Raw genomic sequence first — 19,446 nt, 5'->3', positions numbered from 1 at the left:
GGTAGTATTTGCCTTGCTATAGCTAGGAGCAAAGTAGTTACCAAGGAAAATGCTTATATATAAAGAGGTGTATAATTATAAATCAAAAAAAATGGCATCATCGTAAAATCACACGACACCACGACACGTGCTCGCACACGTGACATAATTATAATCACAACTGAACCAGTCCCAGTCTCCGGAAAGTAGAGGAGAGGTTGATATTAAGCGTAATGATGCGTTTGGCCCAACTAGCGTTGGTACTACTGTTTGTGATCAGTATTAACAGCGGGACTGAAGGTGACTGAACGGCACGCCCATCTACTAGGTCGACCATTGTTGTGTCTCACAGGTGCGGCAGAGATCGGCAGGCTCCCTACCTTACAACACGGGGTGCGTGGGACGCTGTTTGCACTGGACGAGACCACCTTCTTCATCAGAAATTTTGAATATGATGGCCAAGGACCCAGTAAGTTAAACCGCTCCCTTTAGCACACATAGGGCTACACACAATTGATTTATTTGACCTTGATAGGTCATGAAGTAAGCAATGATCAAACTGAAACGTACTGACTAAGAAACGTTTCAGTATGTAAATGATATCGATATACGTAGCTAGCGTAACTAGCGTAACTAGCAAGTTTATTGCATAGCATGGCCACTCACAGTTGGAACGCTCAGTATTGCTACATGCAGAGACTAGATACTGGGACATGATAATTTCAGATTGACATGGGAGGTACCAGATTGGGACTCCACTATATCCCATCATGGTATTCTGATTTTGTCCTTGGTCATATAGTGGTCAAACTTGAAAATAAGCCTTGACCCTTGACTCACTAAAAATACACTCGACTCTTGATTGAAGTTCACATTTCTAAAAATATCAATTGTGCCATTTTTTGTGAACTGTACTTGTCCTCCGACTATTTTCTAGCTACTTTTGCTTTAGCTGACTATCTCTTCACATTTGCTAAACCCACGGAAATTGTTTGGTGATACTATACAATGTGTTTCATTTACTGATCCCATCATCATCTATTCCAGCAGAAAGTAGATATAATGATGATCAAGACAACACGCAGGTAGAATATTGGCGCTTTGGGACCTCCACATCCAAACTGGGAAGGGTCTGATGAAATCAGTGATATTATGTAAATTCTGTGTTTACGTTATACAAGTATTGTTCTGAATGCTCCAGTGAGCCTGACAAATGTAAACTAATGTTCAAGTAGAGATATTATACATCATGATGATGGCTGATGTGGTGTTACCACAAATGATTATTTTGTCAACAATCTAGTTGTTAATTAACCAGTTGATGACTTATCAAGTAGCCATGCTGTTAAAATGACATCAAAAGGGTACTCCCTCCTTTATCGTTGTGTACTTTTACTAACATATAGCTGTCCATCCTGAGGTGTGGTTAGTATCATTACCTTATAGCACCTTGTTACACAGGGAGTGTGTTACTCTTTACAAATACATTGTATATTTGGACGACAATTTGTAGTGGTTGTAATTTAACAAAATTAAATACATGACAATGCAACTCCTTGTCTAGAAACAGTCAGTCCTTTCTGTGACCATTTCATTGTGTAGTGACTTAATTCATTACATATTTTGTTACTCTTGTGGATAATGTTTACTTGCTGTGAGATGTAATTTCACAGTACCAGCTGGTATACCTATTGGGACAGCTCTAATGTTATAGCTAGACATGTGCAAATATATTGAGAGTTATGGTGTAGCTTTTTTGTTTGTTTGAGTTATCATGTTGTACTTTGTTCCTTTGTAGCTGTTTACGTTTACATTTTTCGGAGAGGAGTAACAGTTAGTCGATTTCAAAATGGTGGTGGTATTAAAATTAACTGGAGAGACCAGTAAGTGTGTAGATTACTATGCTAATGTAGGCAATGAAGTTTCCAGGAGTAATGATAAAATGGTATATCACACTTTAACTAGTCTTATAGTTCTAGAGATCCTCCAATGAAATGTCTGCATTAGTTTATTGTTCAAGATTTTAAAATCATGAATGATAATTTTCGTTACAAATTAAGATCAGGATCTAAATATAATAATGGGTTTTGAAGATTATTGTAACTCTCCACCCTCATGTGTGCATGTTTTGCTAAGGTTGCATTCATACCTTATTAATCATGTCATGAGCATTTTTTTTGTCAACATAAATGCAAAATTTTTTGTAACTCATGTAAGCAAACTTTGCTTGCCTACAAATGACATTGTCTTATCACAGGAGCTCAAATGGCAGGATCAATGTGAGATACACTGGCAGTAACATCACTGTGTCATTACGGGACCAGAGGGGTGGAGACACCGGACTAACTATGGATGATATCGGTACCTTCACAATTTGGTGTGAACGATTTCAAGTATTCTTCACACGTATTAACATCCCACAAGGATTAGTGTTTACTACTCCTGTTGTAAGTCGATAACTACTGACTGTTTATCATAATCATGTTTGTGACTATATACAAAACTCCATAGTATAGATGAGAAATATTCTAATATAAGATACACTTCAGCAAAAGTGTACTCCTAAAGATAATTCTGAGCATTCCGTACTGTTTGTCTCCTTCATCACAGCCACTACAATACTGTGCTCAACTAACTACAAACTTTCAAGTGTCATGGACAGTTGATGCTGATAGTGACATTGGAACATTTGAACTGTGTAGTTGTATTGATTCAGGTAAGTGGTCACTATCCTGTGATGATCTGGTGACTATTAAGTGTTGTCAATAGACCAGTACATGTCATTTGGTATTAGTGGAGATGACACAAGGACAAATATGGTGGGAGCTGATGTGGTGGTGGCTTGGGTAGGACAAGATGGAGTAGCTAATGCTGTAGATTACTACCTCACCAGTAGACAACAGGTAAAGAACTTGATCAGAATTGGTGTGATTAAATTATTAGCCAGTGTTAGAGGAAATATCTTCTTACAGTGTCGTGGTGGTAGTGGAGTGTGTCCAGATGATATGATAACGAGCAATGGAGGAGGTAGTCAGGACATAGTTAATATCACTGGAGAAGTAATGAACAGACAAACATGTGTCCAGTATAGCAGACGTCTAACCACTGGTGAGTTAAGTGTGTTATTGTTAGTGTATAATTGTATTTGTTAAACAGATGACAGTCGTTACGACAGACCAATACTAGCTAATCAGTCACAGTTTATAGTGTGGGCATATGGACCACGTGCTAATGAGGAGGGATTGGGAGACCTTGCCTTGTTCCATACTGAGTATCCTCGTAATGGAGGTGAGTACTACACTGCAGTCATGTACTATTACAATAGACTCTGGTTATTAGGCACACATAGTCCTATGGTAGACTTGTGCTAGACACCTGTTTGTTAAGCGCATATGGTTGAAATTACCTCTGCCATCTCGTACTACATAGAATTGCAGCAAAAATTGTCAGAACAAATCAAACATGTCACAGCACACTCGATGCCTCACCAGGCCATCGTACAAGCCGTCATGTCTAGCCGATACTGCTGTCTGTAATAACAATAGCTGTAGCTACCTGACTTCTAAGGATTTCTGTTTCCACGACTGAAGCAAACTATTTACTGGTGTTCAAATCACTTGAAAACTGTAGTGGGCACAACTAATGCCCTCCTAGCAGAAATTCCTTACCATAATTTATAAGCACATGCGCTTAACAAGCATAGTAAATTTCACAAATGATTCCTCCGAGAATTATAAACACATTCGCCTAATAACCAGAGTCTACGGTACTATTATTGGGGGTATTATTGATTAATATTTTCTTTTTACTCACTCAGCTAATTATCAGCTCAATTTTAATACCACTCCACCTGGAAACTTAGCGTGTGTGGGGACTCCAGTGTGTGAAGTAGAAGAAATTTGTGGCTGGACTGGCCAGAGAATCACAGCAATGGAACCTACAACATTCAGAGTCAGGATTGGTCCGTCTGGCGGCCTGAGGGGATATGAGTACATCACTGGTTAGTTATTACATGTTTGTAATTTATGTTATTGTTTGCCTGTAGGTCAATCTGGTTGGGGAATTGCATTATTTGTTGATGGCATGTTAGCCCCAGTGTTGAGGGTTAGACGTAATGTGACGTACACGTTCATTGTCGAAGCTGGTGATGATGTCAATGATGGACCCAACTATCATCCCTTCTATATCACTAATTCTATTGATGGAGGAATATTACTGGATACTCCGGAACAAAGAACAGTAAGTGATTGTTAGCAGATGGAAAGTCATACACTTTAGTATATTGGCCTTGTTTGGACCAATGTGTGTTCAGATAGCCAAACCTTATACAATAGTTAAAGCACCGCCATGAGTGCAATATGGAAAAAATAGCACGAAGACATGGGTGAGAGACTAATACAGCATGAGGTGAAGCTAAGCGCTGTATTTAGCTTGAGACTACTCCAGAGTGCTATTTTCCCATATTGCACAACCATGATGGTGCTTTAACTGGTATAAAGCATCTTTGTTTGGAGCATTCATTTTGTATACTCAAACTGCATAGAATTCGGCCATCAGACAATCGGTAAGTGTCTGTGTAGTACAAAACAACAGATAGCATCGTTTTGGCTACTTCTGGCAATTTAAATGTTATGCACATGATCAACTGTGCTGTATTTTCCATACACAATGCCTTTCAGTAACTGTATGGAAATAATAGCACTCTTATTCATTTTATCTTTGCCCACGCAAGTGATTTAATATGATAATATCTGTAGCTAATTGTGTTGGAGTTGTACTACAGTATTTCAAATAATAGTAGTAATCAATGCTTTGGTAAATTGCTCTAATAGAATACCCACCAATTGGTAAAATACTCTAACTGAGGCAGTGTAGAATAACAGAGAATGTGTACATACTAGAATCAGTGTGTGAACAGACTACATTGTGTATATGTTAAAGCATTGCCGTGAGTGCTATATGATAAATAAAGCACGAGGTGCATGGCCAAGATGCTAATAAAGCACGAGGCCAAGTGCCAAGTGCTTTATTTTTCATATAGCACGAGCAAGGCTATGCTTTAAATGATTTATGGAACTTTCTAGTCATGTAGCTTCACCATACACTAGGACTCGTAATTAACGCACGTCGCGCGAATTATTAGTAGCCTGAATGCACACAAACTAGTTTAACAAAGTAACTCACGTGTAGTTCACCATAGTTTGGCATAGTAGATGTTCATCCCGTATTTTGGTAGGTTTTGGTCTCAACCCACAATCGATTCTATTGTGACACATGATAAAGTATTTCCGTGCAATATCTCCAGGACTTGTCCATTTACACTAACAAACATAACATCAACGTTACCTTTCCCACCCATCATCGAAGCATTTAGGTATGTCTATAAAAGCAATCCAGCAGCCAAACTCGTATTGGCTGGGGTGATTGACCACTCAGTGTGGCGAGGGCTATCAGCCTTCACCGGCTTGGGTGACTAGTTGTACTGGTGTGACCACCACAGGCTATTAGCCTGCACTAAAGCACTTTAAGTGTACTTTATGAAATTTACAGTACACTTTTTCCTTTGATCTCTCCCACGTAAAGTTCTATAATAATCATTAAATTTATAATATACATATCATATCCAAAGGGTTGGGAGGGGCCTCCCATATTATTAACTCTTGGTAGTACTGTATAGTAGAGTCGACAAAGGTTTGTAATTTTCCACCAAAGAATGCCAAAAACCTTACAAACTAAATGTGATGAATAGTACTGAATCTTGATAATCCAGTTTACATAAATGCTTGAAATGGCCAAAATAATCCCAGTGAGTTGCTACAGAATTTAAAAATCCATAAATCCAGATTGTTTTACTAATTGACTGACTGACAGACTCACTCACTCACTCACTCACTCACTCACTCACTCACTCACTCACTCACTCACTCACTCAGACAACACTGCAGGATAAGCAATTGGAACTACACACTTGCTTTACCAATAATTATTGTGCATTGCAGAGTGCCTTTTGGCAAGCTGAAGTAGGAATATATAGTGAATTGTTGATTTGTGGTCCAAATCACCCACCGGTGTCATTCATGTAAACACACATCTTCTAATTCAGCTCCATAATTTCAGGCCACAGCCTCTTTTACAATTTGCTTGAACAAGCTTCACACCCTTTGGGTTGCCCATCATGGAACATAAGGAATAGGCTGAATCAATGAAATTAGGTCAAATCACGTATCGTCAGGTCAAGGCACTAACCCGTGCAAATGTGGTCAGAAATATTATTTTAAAGATTGGCTACGAAAAGTAGAGTTAAAAGAAAATTGGGAATTATGTAACCTAGTAAGGATCATTATGTAACCTAGTAGGGATCATTATAATAGATAAAGCAAGGAAGATTATCACTTAGCATGCATTAGCCATGCTGCTTTGCTGAAACTTATCATACAGTATGATAGTACTGTATATTGAAGGCTGGGTTTGGGCCAAAAATATCACCCTAAAACCAGCTACCTCACAATACCTTTATAGCACCTTGGCAGTATTGGTTAGCAAGAATTGCCTTCAGTGCAATCTGAAGTGCTTCCAATAGGTTGCTACAATTTTTTAAAATTTATTCAATGAAATTTTCTACTGCTTGACTGATGCCTTCAGACAAGCATAACTTGATAATGGCTAAGGTTACTGGCTTGGTTTTTTCATTGTTCAACATCATTTCAGCCTGACAGGTGTCTTTTGGAATACCACAGTACATACAATGTATGCTTCATGGACCCTCCTTTGTATTCTATTTATCGTTGTTGACAGTGCAAGGTGTCGATTCACGGTAACACTTCATGATATGTTTGTAACAGGAATTGTCCAAGTTTTTCATTGTGACTGCATGGATTGATTGCAGAGGTACTTCTCATAGTGTTCTTCATTTGTAATGATGTGTAGCAGGTTGAACATCACTGAAAACGAAGCTTAATAGCCACTTCGCTATTTCAGTGTAATTGATAGTTATAGCACGCATTCAAATAATCAGCCTGGTGGTGTTCTTTCTTCTAATGTATTCACCAGTCATAACAATGTTACAAAAATAATAAACAAACAAGTGTAAGGAAAATAGTAATTTTAAATTTGATTTAGTATATGGATCAAAGAAATAAGAAGTAGTGAAACAAGGGAGGTCGCCTATGCCTGAAGATACTAGTGGACATGTAATTCAGTTATGGGTTTAGACTGAAGTAGGGGAGTTAGTGTCCACTAGTATATCCTTGATGATCCCTAGGTGAACCTGGCTATATAAAGGTTTTACTTCAGGTGATGATCTTCCTTTTAATTGTAATAGTTTTTTTATCTTCCTTCCACTTGTCTATATTGTCAGAAGCTTATCAAGTCCGGAGGATGAGTTAAGCTCCTGATACTGCTCTAGCTAATAATCAACTTCTGTGCTTATATTTTAACAACAGAGTAGTATGCAGTAGTCATTTACAATATCTGTTTCTGTGTAGATGAAAAATGAAGTGGTCTATGCTGGTTTTGATGTGGACACTAACACTCCACTAGCTGGTAAGGGATCACATGATCACATTACATCGTATACACACTACATGTTAGCTGGTAGACACTGTCAACATGTGGAGACCTCATCATCTGGTAATGTGGCTACTAGTTGTAGCAGTAGCCTGGAGGATTATCTGAACACTTTGACTGTGTCTTGTGAGGGAGATGAGAGTGAAGCAGCCATATTAACATGGACCCCAGATGATAACACTCCTGATCTAGTTTATTATCAGGTTATAAACACAATATCATATTAATCACTTGTGATTATGTGTTGTGTAGTGTGCTAACCACTTTCACTTGGGATGGAGTATTGAAGTGATGAATGGAACTGACTCTGGAAAAGGAAATACCACTGACCCTGGAATGGGGAATACAACGGATCCTGGAATGGGAAACAACACAGACAGAAACACTACCATGACTGGTGGCAGTTTAGTGAGTAGCTATTAGTAATTGCTACACATCCTTTATTTGTTGTTGTTTGTAGGTGATGTCATCGCAGATGATGGGAGTATGGCTACTTCTGACAATAACAATCCTGTCGTTATTTGCAGTAATTCACTTATAGACAATGTAACAAGATTTTCTTTTAGCCGCTATGATGTACCTGCCATAATATATTTGTAGTTTGATACTGAGTAGTCTGGCTGTAGTTAATAATTGCTGTAGTGAATAATTGCTGTAGTGTGGCGGTACTTGACTAGGTTAGCCTGCGGGTCTCCTAACTGAATACATGGCTCAGTTAGTTGCAACTAGCTGAATGTATAGCTAACCAGTCATTCGGGGCGTACGTACTATTATGGAAATAATAATCTGATATATGCCTGCGTATACATGGCACGTACAAACATGAAACGGAATTGGGAGAACACACACGGATATTTACGGAGAGAGGCGTATCCGAATTTACAAAAAAAAATATTCATGTCGATATGATTACAAGTTTTGGATTGTTGCTGCTGTTATTCAGCAGTATTTGTAGTGGAGAGGATGGCGTGAGGTATCTGGAGTTTCATTACGAGGCTGAAGTCGTGGCGAGGTATGGTCGGACTCGTATCACGAGTGTAGTTAGGAACGACCTCAACGAGTCACGACAACTACAGTTTGATCTTCAGTTACCAGACACCGCGTTTATTTCTGCCTTCTCTATGTGAGTCCCATTTGTGTTTATAGACCACATTATTGTTTGGTAATACTTAGGCAAATTGGGGAGAGGAGTTTTTATGGAATAGCTAAAGAGAAACTAGAAGCATTGGTGGAGTTCAGGAATAGATCAGCAAGTGGAGAAAATGTTGGATTAGTTCAACAAATGTAAGCTTCGTAATCCCAGCTCTCTTGGTCTAGTAAAGTGTCACATAAAGTTGGGCACTCATTCCTGTCTAGTCTGTGCTATGGCGCATCTTGCTACATCAACTAAATTTGGCACCCTGTATAAAAGCATGTCAAGTCACAAATCAACTAAATAAGTTACTCCCTCATTCTGAGTAATGTATAAGCCATCTAAAATCCACCCACCTGCATTGTTATTTTATAATTAAGTTTATATGGGTTAAAAGTGCCTAGTTTACAGAACGAATAATTAAGTTTTCATTTCTACACTTTTTGGTTATGATCATTATTGCTTGCCAGTTCCTTACATTTCTGTCCTTCAAGTTACTGCAGCATGTACAGTGACCAGCTGTCCCTAGTTAATAATGCAAGTTACTGCAGCATGTACAGTGACCAGCTGTCCTGAGTTAATACTGCAAGTTACTGCAGCATGTACAGTGACCAGCTGTCCCTAGTTAAGTTACTGCAGCATGTACAGTGACCAGCTGTCCTGAGTTAATACTGCAAGTTACTGCAGCATGTACAGTGACCAGCTGTCCCTAGTTAATACTGCAAGTTACTGCAGCATGTACAGTGACCAGCTGTCCTGAGTTAATACTGCAAGTTACTGCAGCATGTACAGTGACCAGCTGTCCTGAGTTAATACTGCAAGTTACTGCAGCATGTACAGTGACCAGCTGTCCTGAGTTAATACTGCAAGTTACTGCAGCATGTACAGTGACCAGCTGTCCCTAGTTAATACTGCAAGTTACTGCAGCATGTACAGTGACCAGCTGTCCTGAGTTAATACTGCAAGTTACTGCAGCATGTACAGTGACCAGCTGTCCTGAGTTAATACTGCAAGTTACTGCAGCATGTACAGTGACCAGCTGTCCTGAGTTAATACTGCAAGTTACTGCAGCATGTACGGTGACCAGCTGTCCTGAGTTAATACTGCAAGTTACTGCAGCATGTACAGTGACCAGCTGTCCCTAGTTAATACTGCAAGTTACTGCAGCATGTACAGTGACCAGCTGTCCTGAGTTAATACTGCAAGTTACTGCAGCATGTACAGTGACCAGCTGTCCCTAGTTAATACTGCAAGTTACTGCAGCATGTACAGTGACCAGCTGTTCTGAGTTAATACTGCAAGTTACTGCAGCATGTACAGTGACCAGCTGTCCCTAGTTAATACTGCAAGTTACTGCAGCATGTACAGTGACCAGCTGTCCTGAGTTAATACTGCAAGTTACTGCAGCATGTACAGTGACCAGCTGTCCTGAGTTAATACTGCAAGTTACTGCAGCATGTACGGTGACCAGCTGTCCTGAGTTAATACTGCAAGTTACTGCAGCATGTACAGTGACCAGCTGTCCCTAGTTAATACTACAAGTTACTGCAGCATGTACAGTGACCAGTTGTCCTGAGTTAATACTGCAAGTACTGTGCACCAGGGTCTGAGTAATGGGTTAACAAACTGACATGGTTCATAAGGGTAGCTGTAATTGTATGAGCAAATGGGGAGTACAAGATATTGACCACCTGCTTTATTGGCTAAATATTCTGGTGAAGTACTGATGACTGGAGTTATTTCTCTAAGAGTGTGCCCCTGACAATAATAGCTGGTGACACCCCAAGCTTCTTGTACTACTCTGAGTATTGTTTGGGTTATGCAAGATGTTTGGCTTATTTAATTCAGCCTGGAGTCAGCCAACTTGTGTTTCAGAAAATGTTGAAGCATGTAATTCAATAGTAGATTCTCGTGATGGTTGATACTCTAATTGTAAATCGTTGTAATTTCAGAGCCACTAATCAAACATCGTCGATAGACCCTTCTGAATTACAAAACATTTTCCTTTACACTCCCAATAAAAGCCTGCATTGATTGTCATGTATGTGGTTATAACTTGTGTGGTTATATGTATGTTCATCAAATTAACATTAACAGATCGGAGAGATGCCATTTCCATATACCTGTGCAAGTGTTAGTTTTGCACTATCTTTGTCCGGGATATTTAAGAGACTGGTTTGTATCTCCTGAAGCATTTACAGGACGTCATGGATGAAACAAATATCGTTTGTATGTGCCACAAATCCTTTCATCAATTGGGAAGAATAGTTTTTACTATTGTGGAGTACTTATTTGAAACAGTTTACCCCCCAATTTGTGTGGCATTGATCGCCTATCAAATTTTAAGACATCGTTTAAAAGACTGTATTGGGTCATTCCGTGTCAAATCAACAAGGAATTTAGGGTCACCTCTCGGATTTTGACGAAACTTGGTGTGTTTGTAGTACCTGTAGTGCTTACCACTCATGCAAATTTTTAGCTCCATACATTCCATAGTTTCTGATTTATGACCACAAATATTTTGAATATTTCATGAAAATTTGGTCCATCTCTAGTTACAAAATCAACTGCAACTTTGTACTGTGTAAATATTTGTAAGCACAATTTTCAGTGATGGAAGACTGTTGATTGACCTTTCCTGTGATCCCTAAATTATGGGATATCTACTTAATTATGGTTCAAAAGTACTTCATTGAAAACTTTAATCCCTTATATTTTGAAAAATGCTGCTTGAAATTTTCGAATTCTTTTGTGAATAATGATTGGGTCATAGTCTATGTTTGATAAAATTTTTGTGGTGAGACCACAATGGGCTCAAGAGATATAATGAATTATGTTGTGGTATGCGGTGGAATTTCTAGTCTATTATTGCTGTATTGGAGTGTACACCTTCAATAACCACTCGCAACAAGGTCATGCTAAGTTTGTCTTACAGAGTGAAGGTGTCTAGGTACATTGCAACCTGTATTAGTGACCACCTGTATTGAAAGGCCATCTATGTGCTGCAGTTAAGTTATACTTCTTTAATGTATAGCACCAAAGCATCAACCCTTCCTAGCAAATCCAAAAAATGGTCCTAATTAGACAGGTTGACTATAAATTACAGATCTGACCACCATGTGTCCATGAACATCATGTAAATGTACCATCTCTTCACAAATACCTTCTTTATTAAGTTGAATACCACTGTAGTGGACTTAGCCATATTTAAGTTGCGTATGTGGCTACATAGATACATACAACAGAACTCCTCAGAAGGGATACCTGGATACCTTGATAACCAGGACACCTGTTTATACACTGTACTCCCACTCTAGCGGTGCACATACATTTAGACCAAGATATTTCTGTGGCTTCTGTAATATGAGCACTTTATTATGGTCCTAGGAATGGAGGGGTTTTACCATTAATTGTACCTCAATATGTGAAATTAATTATTATTCATGACCACTTTGAAGATCAAGTCATAAACTCATGCACATACTCACATAGGACATGCTGACCACATACTTAACATTTGCCTGTACTGATCTTCAAAACGTCAACCCAAAATACTTTGAAAAACCATTTTAGTAATTACAGTGCTATAAATCACACATTGAGGTGCAAGCAAGCAAGTTAATAATATAAAAACTCTTGGTACAAGTAATGCATCTACTGTATATAGTGTAACTCTTCTATTCCCTGGACCATTGATAAGTGAGAAACCACAGACTTGTCTTGGGTCTACAATGTACGTACAATTATAAAGTAAGATCATGAGGCTATTAAGGTGCCCAGGTATCCTTTTTGAGGAGGTCTATTGTACCTACGCAGCCATGTACGTAACTTGAATAGTGTAGAGTGGGGATATGTATGTGAGTGCACTATGGTGAGATTTTACTTAATAAATAAGGTATAATTGAAGAGATGGTACAACATTAATGTGTTTATGGACGCATGATAATCTCATTTACAGTGAACCTGTCTAATAAGGACCATTTTGGGATTTGCTTGAAAGGATTGATGCTTTGGTGCTATACATTAATATCCAATTAAAGTGTAAATTAGCTGCAGCTTATAGATAGTCTTTCAATACAGGTGGTCATCAGGGGCGGAGGAAGTAGTTGATATGAGGGGGGGCTGGGCTGACCCAGACTTAGTCTCTGGTTTGGTATGGTGAGACCAAAAAAAAAAAAAAAAAAAGGTCGCAACCAGCTGACAATAGCTACCCACCTCACCAGGTACGCATTAATAGCTGATAAACTACATAAAAATCCTTACATAGCTCGCTACACACTGCTCTAATACTGTGACTGCTTTATTAGAGTGACTGCTCTATCAGAGTATCTTGATCTTTATCGCGGTTTTCAGCCCCACTCCAAGAAGGATAACTTCGGCGTGGTATCATTTTAGCCCCCTAGCCCCCCCCTTTCCGCCGCCTATGATGGTCATTAATACAGGTTGCAATGCACCTAGACGCCTTCTCTCTGTAAGACAAACTTGGCATGGCCTTGTTATGAGTGGTTATTGAAGGTGTACACTCCAATACAGCAATAATAGACTGCAAATTCCACCACATACCACAACATAATTCATTATATCTCTTGAGCCCATTGTGGTCCCACCACAAAAATTTTATCAAACATAGACTATGACCCAATCATTATTCACAAAAGAATTCGGAAAGTTTCAAGCAGCATTTTTCAAAATATAAAGGATTAAAGTTTTCAATGAAGTACTTTTGAACCATAATTAAGTAGATATCCCATAATTTAGGGATCACAGGAAAGGTCAATCAACAGTCTTCCATCACTGAAAATTGTGTTTAAAAATATTTACACAGCACAAAATTGCAGTTGATTTTGTAACTAGAGATGGACCAAATTTTCATGAAATATTCAAAATATTTGTGGTCATAAATCAGAAACTATGGAATGTATGGAGCTAAACATTTGCGTGAGTGATAAGCACCACAGGTACTATAAACACACCATGTTTTGTCAAAATCCGAGAGGTGACCCTAAATTCCTGTTGATTTGACATGGAATGACCCTATTGTTAGTACTGTGTTATAACTGTTATTGTTGTTTATTTTGTTTGTTTGTTTGTTTGTAATCTTCGTTTTGTTTTGTGTCATATTGTGTATTTATATTGTTACTTTTGTGCTGAAAAACAGCTCTTTTGAGCTCCTTTAATCATAAATCATGTGTATATAGTGTTAATTGTAAGTTCTATTTTTTTATTCTTATAGAAGAAATGATTTATTCAGAGTCTACATGAACACAGCAGCTAATGCTACCTCAACATTCACAGTAGATTATGAAGAGTTGATCTATCGTGAACAATCTTTGTATCGTAAGACCCTCACCATTAATCCTGGTGATATTGTTGATGATTTATCAGCCAGTATCCGTGTTAAAGAACCCGAAGGATTCAGCAACTATTCCACATCAGGCTTTGCCACTCTTGATGTAGTGTCCAGCAAGGAGATAGTTTGTCGATATTCAGCTTCAGTAGACTCACAGAGAGCAGCTGGTAGTGATGGAGTGTCGTTGATGATGAGCTGTGATTATGATGTGGTACATCCGATGGATGGGGCAGGGAACTTTGCTATCAATGGAGGATATTTTGCACAATTCTTCTCACCAGTAGTGACCAATACACTGAGGATTAATTTAGTGTTAGTAATTGATGTGTCTGGTTCGATGGGAGGTAGGAAGATTGAACAAGCTCGCGAATCTCTTGTGTCTTTACTGAACCAATTGCACGATGATGATTACGTTGCAATAGTGACATTTTCGGATGTTATTAATCAATGGATGACTAACCTAGTTCGTGTCGGAAGCTTCCGAACTGGAGCAATTCAATTTACTAATGGTCTTGCAGCTGGTGGTGGAACAGATATACATTCAGGCCTACAAATTGGTGTCTCAATACTGAAGAGAAGTGTACAAGAGTCTTATGTAAAACTGTTAGTATTACTGACTGACGGACAACCTACTTCAGGAATAACTAATACCGAAGTAATCATTGATCGTGCTATTGAGGCTACTGCTGATACTGGTATTTGTGTGAATTGTATTTCTTTTGGATTTGATGCTGATTTTGAGTTCTTACAAGACTTAGCTCTTTTAAACTGTGGACTGGCAAAGAGGATTGCTGAGAGTGACAATGCTGGAGAAGAACTCACTGGATTCCTTAGAGAGATATCTACTCCAGCTTTAGCAGAAGTGGTGGTGACCTTTCCAGTTGGTAGCGTGGAAGAAGTGACGTCTCTTGAATTCCCATTCCTGTTCTCTGGATCAGAGATTGTAGTGTCAGGAAAGTTCAGTGAGTCCAGTCCAGAGACCATCACAGTACAGGTTACAGGACGAGGTATCGATGATACAGTGACATACGAGAGTACAGTATCCACTGTAGCTAATACGACAATTGCTGGTAGTCTACCATCCACAGAACGACTGAGAGCATATCTAAAAATTAAAGACCTGCTGAATGAGAAACGAGTGGCAGAGATCAATGGACAGAACAGCTCATTAATTGAACAGGAAGCATTACAATTATCACTAGACTACAATTTTGTTACAGAATTAACATCACTGATTGTTGTAGAGGAGATGTCCAACATGACCACAGATGAGAACACCAATAATAACGACATTGATAATACTGAGGAGTACGATGGTTATAATTATTATAATGGCGGCTGTCCCACTTGTTATCCTTATTCTGGCCCTCCTTCTATTGGTATTAACAATAATGGAGGTGATGTAATACTTAATAGTGCAGGTGGAGGTAAATAAGTAGATGATAATTGTTAGTATATTTGTCTTAGTAGAGAATATACACTATTCTGCCAAATAATTTCATTCAAAAAATGTGCCCTTAGAGTGGTCCTTAACATTTTCAACAAGTTTCTATTGAATTATTATTTTTATTTGACTGGATTTTCCCACTGATTACAGGGCCGTAGCCAGACTTTTATCTGGTAGGTTCTTTTGGAAGAAAAGAGGACTTTTTTTATATGGTATGATTCAGATTACATTATTGTATACGCACCCAGCATGTGAAGCATGCTGAAACTAGGTGGGTCTGGGGGCATGCCCCCCCCCCCAGGAAACTTTTTGAAAATAGATACTAAAAGGTTGAATTTAGTGAAATTTCAGCCAATAAAAATAATAATTTATGGTAAGCTGAAGACCAGCTGTATGGATGATATCTGGAAACATATCTCTACTGCTACTGTAATTATACCATCTGCACATGTATGTGTCTAAATATAATATATTGGAATGTCACAGTGAATAAAAATCGGAAAGATTGAGCACTCTACCATGATCAACAGGGGCAGTGGAGCAGAACAAAGGGTGTCTTAAACAATGAAATTTACACATTGCATGGAGTTGAAGCATGGATGCTATTCGTAGGCTCTGCATGGAGGAGCTTGTCCACCAAAATCTTATATGAAAGCTCAGTTTAGACAATCCAGATTTAAAAAGAAAATGTAATTGTGACTGTTCTATTAGAGTGATTGTTCTATAATAGTGGCTGACTGCTCTATTAGAGTATCTCGATCTTGCATCACATTTTAATACAAGCACTGAATGAGCTACTTGGAGCACTTAATTTAGCTTCTTATTAGTAAACTGTAGCTAATGGACTTTTGCTCCTGAAAATTTGGACTTGTATACTAAAATTGTGGACCTTTTTGCTAAAATTGGGACCTTTTTACTGAAATTGTGGACCTTTTTTCCAAGAGGGCGGTTTTTCAGAATCCCCCTGAACCCCCCTGGCTACGGGCCTGTTACTAACAAATGACTTCAGCTAAGCATAACTTGATTATGGCTAATGCTACCAGATTCTTTCATAGTTCAATGTTGCTTATGTCTGAGACATGCCTTTGTGCCTACTGTATCAACTACCATACATGAATCATGGACTTACTTTTGTTCTCCTGTTCTTTCTCAACCACTGCATAGATGTTAATTTGTGGGTAGCAAGTTGATAGCTTCTAGTGTGTTTGTAATACATAGCTAGTGATTGTGTTGTTAGTGATCATTTCTTGTACCAATTTTCGTTTGTAACACTGTTAGATCTGTACACCATGTAATGGGTGGAACAAGCTGAAAATGAAGTTAAATGGTCACTTCACTTTTTTCGGGGGTGTATTTCTGAGGTTCCAGAAACCCCCTTCTGAAAGTTTAATTTGTAGTAACAGACTATCTTGTAAATAGAAACAGGGCAGGACAGCATAGCTACAGAGTATAACAGGAAATTTACATATTGATGACTCAAAATTGGATTAATGCAGGATTAGGATATGTATTGAAAAGTCTTTATAAAGATCGAGATACTCTAATAGAGTAGTCAGATGTACTCTAATACAACATTCATAATAATATACATGCTGCAATTGAAAAATGATTTAGTAGCTAAATCTCTACTTTTTTTTTGATTCAATTGGAGAATTTTGATCACTACGAATGCTCACCAGCCATAAAAATTTTAGAACTCGAATGAAACCAAGCACATAATACCATACAGTACTATTGGGATCATGCAGAACTGGGCTTTTCCAGCCAAAAGTATCATCCTAATACCAGCCTCAATTTCTCTTCATGACAATTGGTTAGGCACAGCCAAACCCAAAAATGTATTCAGACCAACCCCAAACCCTTACAAAAAGTTTATATGAAATTTTAAAAATTTTCTATTTTATTCTGACTAACTGATGCCTTCAACCAAGCATAACTCAACAATGGATAAGGCTACAGGCTTGATTTCTTCACTGTTCGACGTCGCTTCGTCCTGAGATGTGCCTTTTTACCAACCGCAGTATGTACAATATACACATCATGGACTTCCCAGTTCTTTTTGCTGACAATGCAAGGTGTTCTTTTATTCGTGATAGAGCATTAGTGGCTTCCTGTCAATAATTTATTTTGGATGTGCTGCTTGACTTTCTGCTGGCTGGTACGTTGTTTCTCTTGTGTTTGAGTTCAACTAATTGTTCCAGACGACAGGTGTAGGATAAGAACTCATTTTTAGCAAAGTATAACTGGTACGTGCTGATTATTTGGCATGGTTTAATTCTTAATGGGTAGCTCTTTCATTCTATCTATGATTCTATGAACACAGGCTGTTGTAGCCTCATGTGTTTGAGTTCAACTAACTGTTCCAGACGACAGGTGGATAAGAACAAGGCCTGAGCCTATTATGCTTTCAAATTTGCCTATTATTCTTTCCAGAATTTCTTAAAATTATTACCCGTATTATTCCCAAACATTAGACCTATTATTCTTTTATGTACAGTATGTGATATCAACTAAAGATAATTTTTTTAGTATTTACAGTGTAGCTAAATGCTAAACTTTACACTGTAAAACACTAAGGACTCAAATGAGAACTCAATTTTTTTTCACTAAATTTTTAGGACCCAAGCACATATAATTTTTTTTCCATGAAATCATAAGTCTTGTAAAGTTTGAAGAATTTTAGTGTTCAAACTGCACCATTGGCTGCCCCAGATCCCTGCGCCTATAACTCATGATCACTATTCACTACCAAATCTGGAAACCCCTTTGGAAAATCCCCTGCTTTTTAGTACCTTATTTGGTTATTTTAATTTCTATATGGTTCCTACGGTAACAAATAGAAGAGATCTAGAGAGCTAAACTAATAGGGATGTATAAAAAGATTGTTGTCCAAACATTACTTTACTGATGAAAGGATGTACTAGCTACAGATACAAGTAATTGTATGATGACTAACACTGACTCATAAATTTTTCTTTTTACCCCTTTTTAATTAAGCTTTGGTAACCCCTCCCCCTTTGTACTTGTGTAGCTATGTATAACTAACAATTGTTAACCTACCATAGAATGAAACTTTGGCAAGATGAGGTATGATGAATGAATTAGCTTGTCATGCAGTTTGGTGAATAATAGTTTTAGCAAATTTATCATCTTGTCAATTCAGCACAACATGTAATAGTTGTTGTTTGCTTCAATTAATCACCAACCATTAGTCCTGCCAAACCTTGTCATTTCAGGAATTTTACTCTATAGTGTGTGATTGTGTGTAGTGTGGCAACTATTGTAGTGTGGCAACTATTGTAGGGCTTATGTAGTTTTCTTACATTGTGCAGTAAGAGATTATGTTATTACACTTACTCATTTGTGTCTCTAGCCGATGGCTTATACTTGAGTGGTCCACTGCTGCTACTTGCTGGTGTGGTGATGGTATTGATCTGAACTACTTGATGTTTTGTCCTTGTGTTACAGTAGTCAATGTTGAACTATGTGAACTGTGCACACATACCTTGGCTTGGTGAATTGGTGTATATATGTACTTCACTTATAAGATGGCAAATATTGTGTAAGTATCCGTAAGTGCCTAATTGGTTTCCGGCCCTAATGGCACCCATATGTCTCAGTGGCAAGAATTTACGTACAATATTATTGATAGCATGCATGTGTGTGTAGTGTGTGTGTGTGCGTGTTTGTGTGCGTGCATGGGAGTGTGTGTGTGTGTCTGTGCATATTTACTGACATGTTTTACTTAGTGTGGGATCATTAGCATACATTACGTGATGCATGCAGCTGTTAGCTATATTAATAATAGGTTGCTATAGGAACAGAGTGTTAGCCAGCTATAGGCCCTATGGTATATCTATATGCCATGTAGGATTAGTACTATGCTAAATCCTGCAATCATCAACTGAAGTTACTGAATACATCATAAATGTTACACTGCTGTGAGCTACACTGAGGTGTCTTGTATACACA

At 38.2% G+C, this 19,446-nt stretch overlaps 2 protein-coding genes across 2 annotated transcripts; both read left to right on the top strand.

The window, feature by feature from the left end:
• The first annotated feature begins 125 nt into the window (after window positions 1–125).
• LOC136265244 (protein Skeletor, isoforms B/C-like) lies at window positions 126–8,150 on the top strand. Its single transcript, XM_066060101.1, has 14 exons — window positions 126–279; window positions 332–448; window positions 1,778–1,862; window positions 2,237–2,426; window positions 2,590–2,695; window positions 2,749–2,882; window positions 2,952–3,087; window positions 3,136–3,267; window positions 3,797–3,979; window positions 4,025–4,218; window positions 7,464–7,521; window positions 7,570–7,748; window positions 7,798–7,953; window positions 8,006–8,150. Exons 1-14 carry the CDS (start codon window positions 213–215, stop codon window positions 8,084–8,086), a joined length of 1,818 nt encoding a protein of 605 aa, XP_065916173.1. The 5' UTR covers window positions 126–212; the 3' UTR covers window positions 8,087–8,150.
• Window positions 8,151–8,406: 256 nt separating this feature from the next.
• On the top strand, window positions 8,407–19,050 carry LOC136265241 (inter-alpha-trypsin inhibitor heavy chain H4-like). The gene is made up of 4 exons (XM_066060099.1): window positions 8,407–8,668; window positions 8,719–8,829; window positions 13,911–15,454; window positions 18,848–19,050. Exons 1-4 carry the CDS (start codon window positions 8,451–8,453, stop codon window positions 18,910–18,912), a joined length of 1,938 nt encoding a protein of 645 aa, XP_065916171.1. The 5' UTR covers window positions 8,407–8,450; the 3' UTR covers window positions 18,913–19,050.
• The last annotated feature ends 396 nt before the right edge of the window (window positions 19,051–19,446 follow it).

Source organism: Dysidea avara, chromosome 8 (assembly GCF_963678975.1).
Source record: "Dysidea avara chromosome 8, odDysAvar1.4, whole genome shotgun sequence".
NCBI lineage: Eukaryota > Metazoa > Porifera > Demospongiae > Dictyoceratida > Dysideidae > Dysidea > Dysidea avara.
This window is presented reverse-complemented; position numbering and strand designations above follow the sequence as displayed.

Bases quoted from the DNA above. Each gene is read 5' to 3' on its own strand.
- LOC136265244 (XM_066060101.1), top strand. From the start codon at position 213: ATGATGCGTTTGGCCCAACTAGCGTTGGTACTACTGTTTGTGATCAGT. The intron at 3,980-4,024 runs GTTAGTTATTAC...GTTTGCCTGTAG, and splicing joins GGGATATGAGTACATCACTG to GTCAATCTGGTTGGGGAATT. The intron at 7,749-7,797 runs GTTATAAACACA...TGTGTTGTGTAG, and splicing joins CTGATCTAGTTTATTATCAG to TGTGCTAACCACTTTCACTT.
- LOC136265241 (XM_066060099.1), top strand. From the start codon at position 8,451: ATGATTACAAGTTTTGGATTGTTGCTGCTGTTATTCAGCAGTATTTGT. The intron at 8,830-13,910 runs GTAAGCTTCGTA...TTATTCTTATAG, and splicing joins GTTGGATTAGTTCAACAAAT to AAGAAATGATTTATTCAGAG. The intron at 15,455-18,847 runs GTAAATAAGTAG...TTGTGTCTCTAG, and splicing joins ACTTAATAGTGCAGGTGGAG to CCGATGGCTTATACTTGAGT.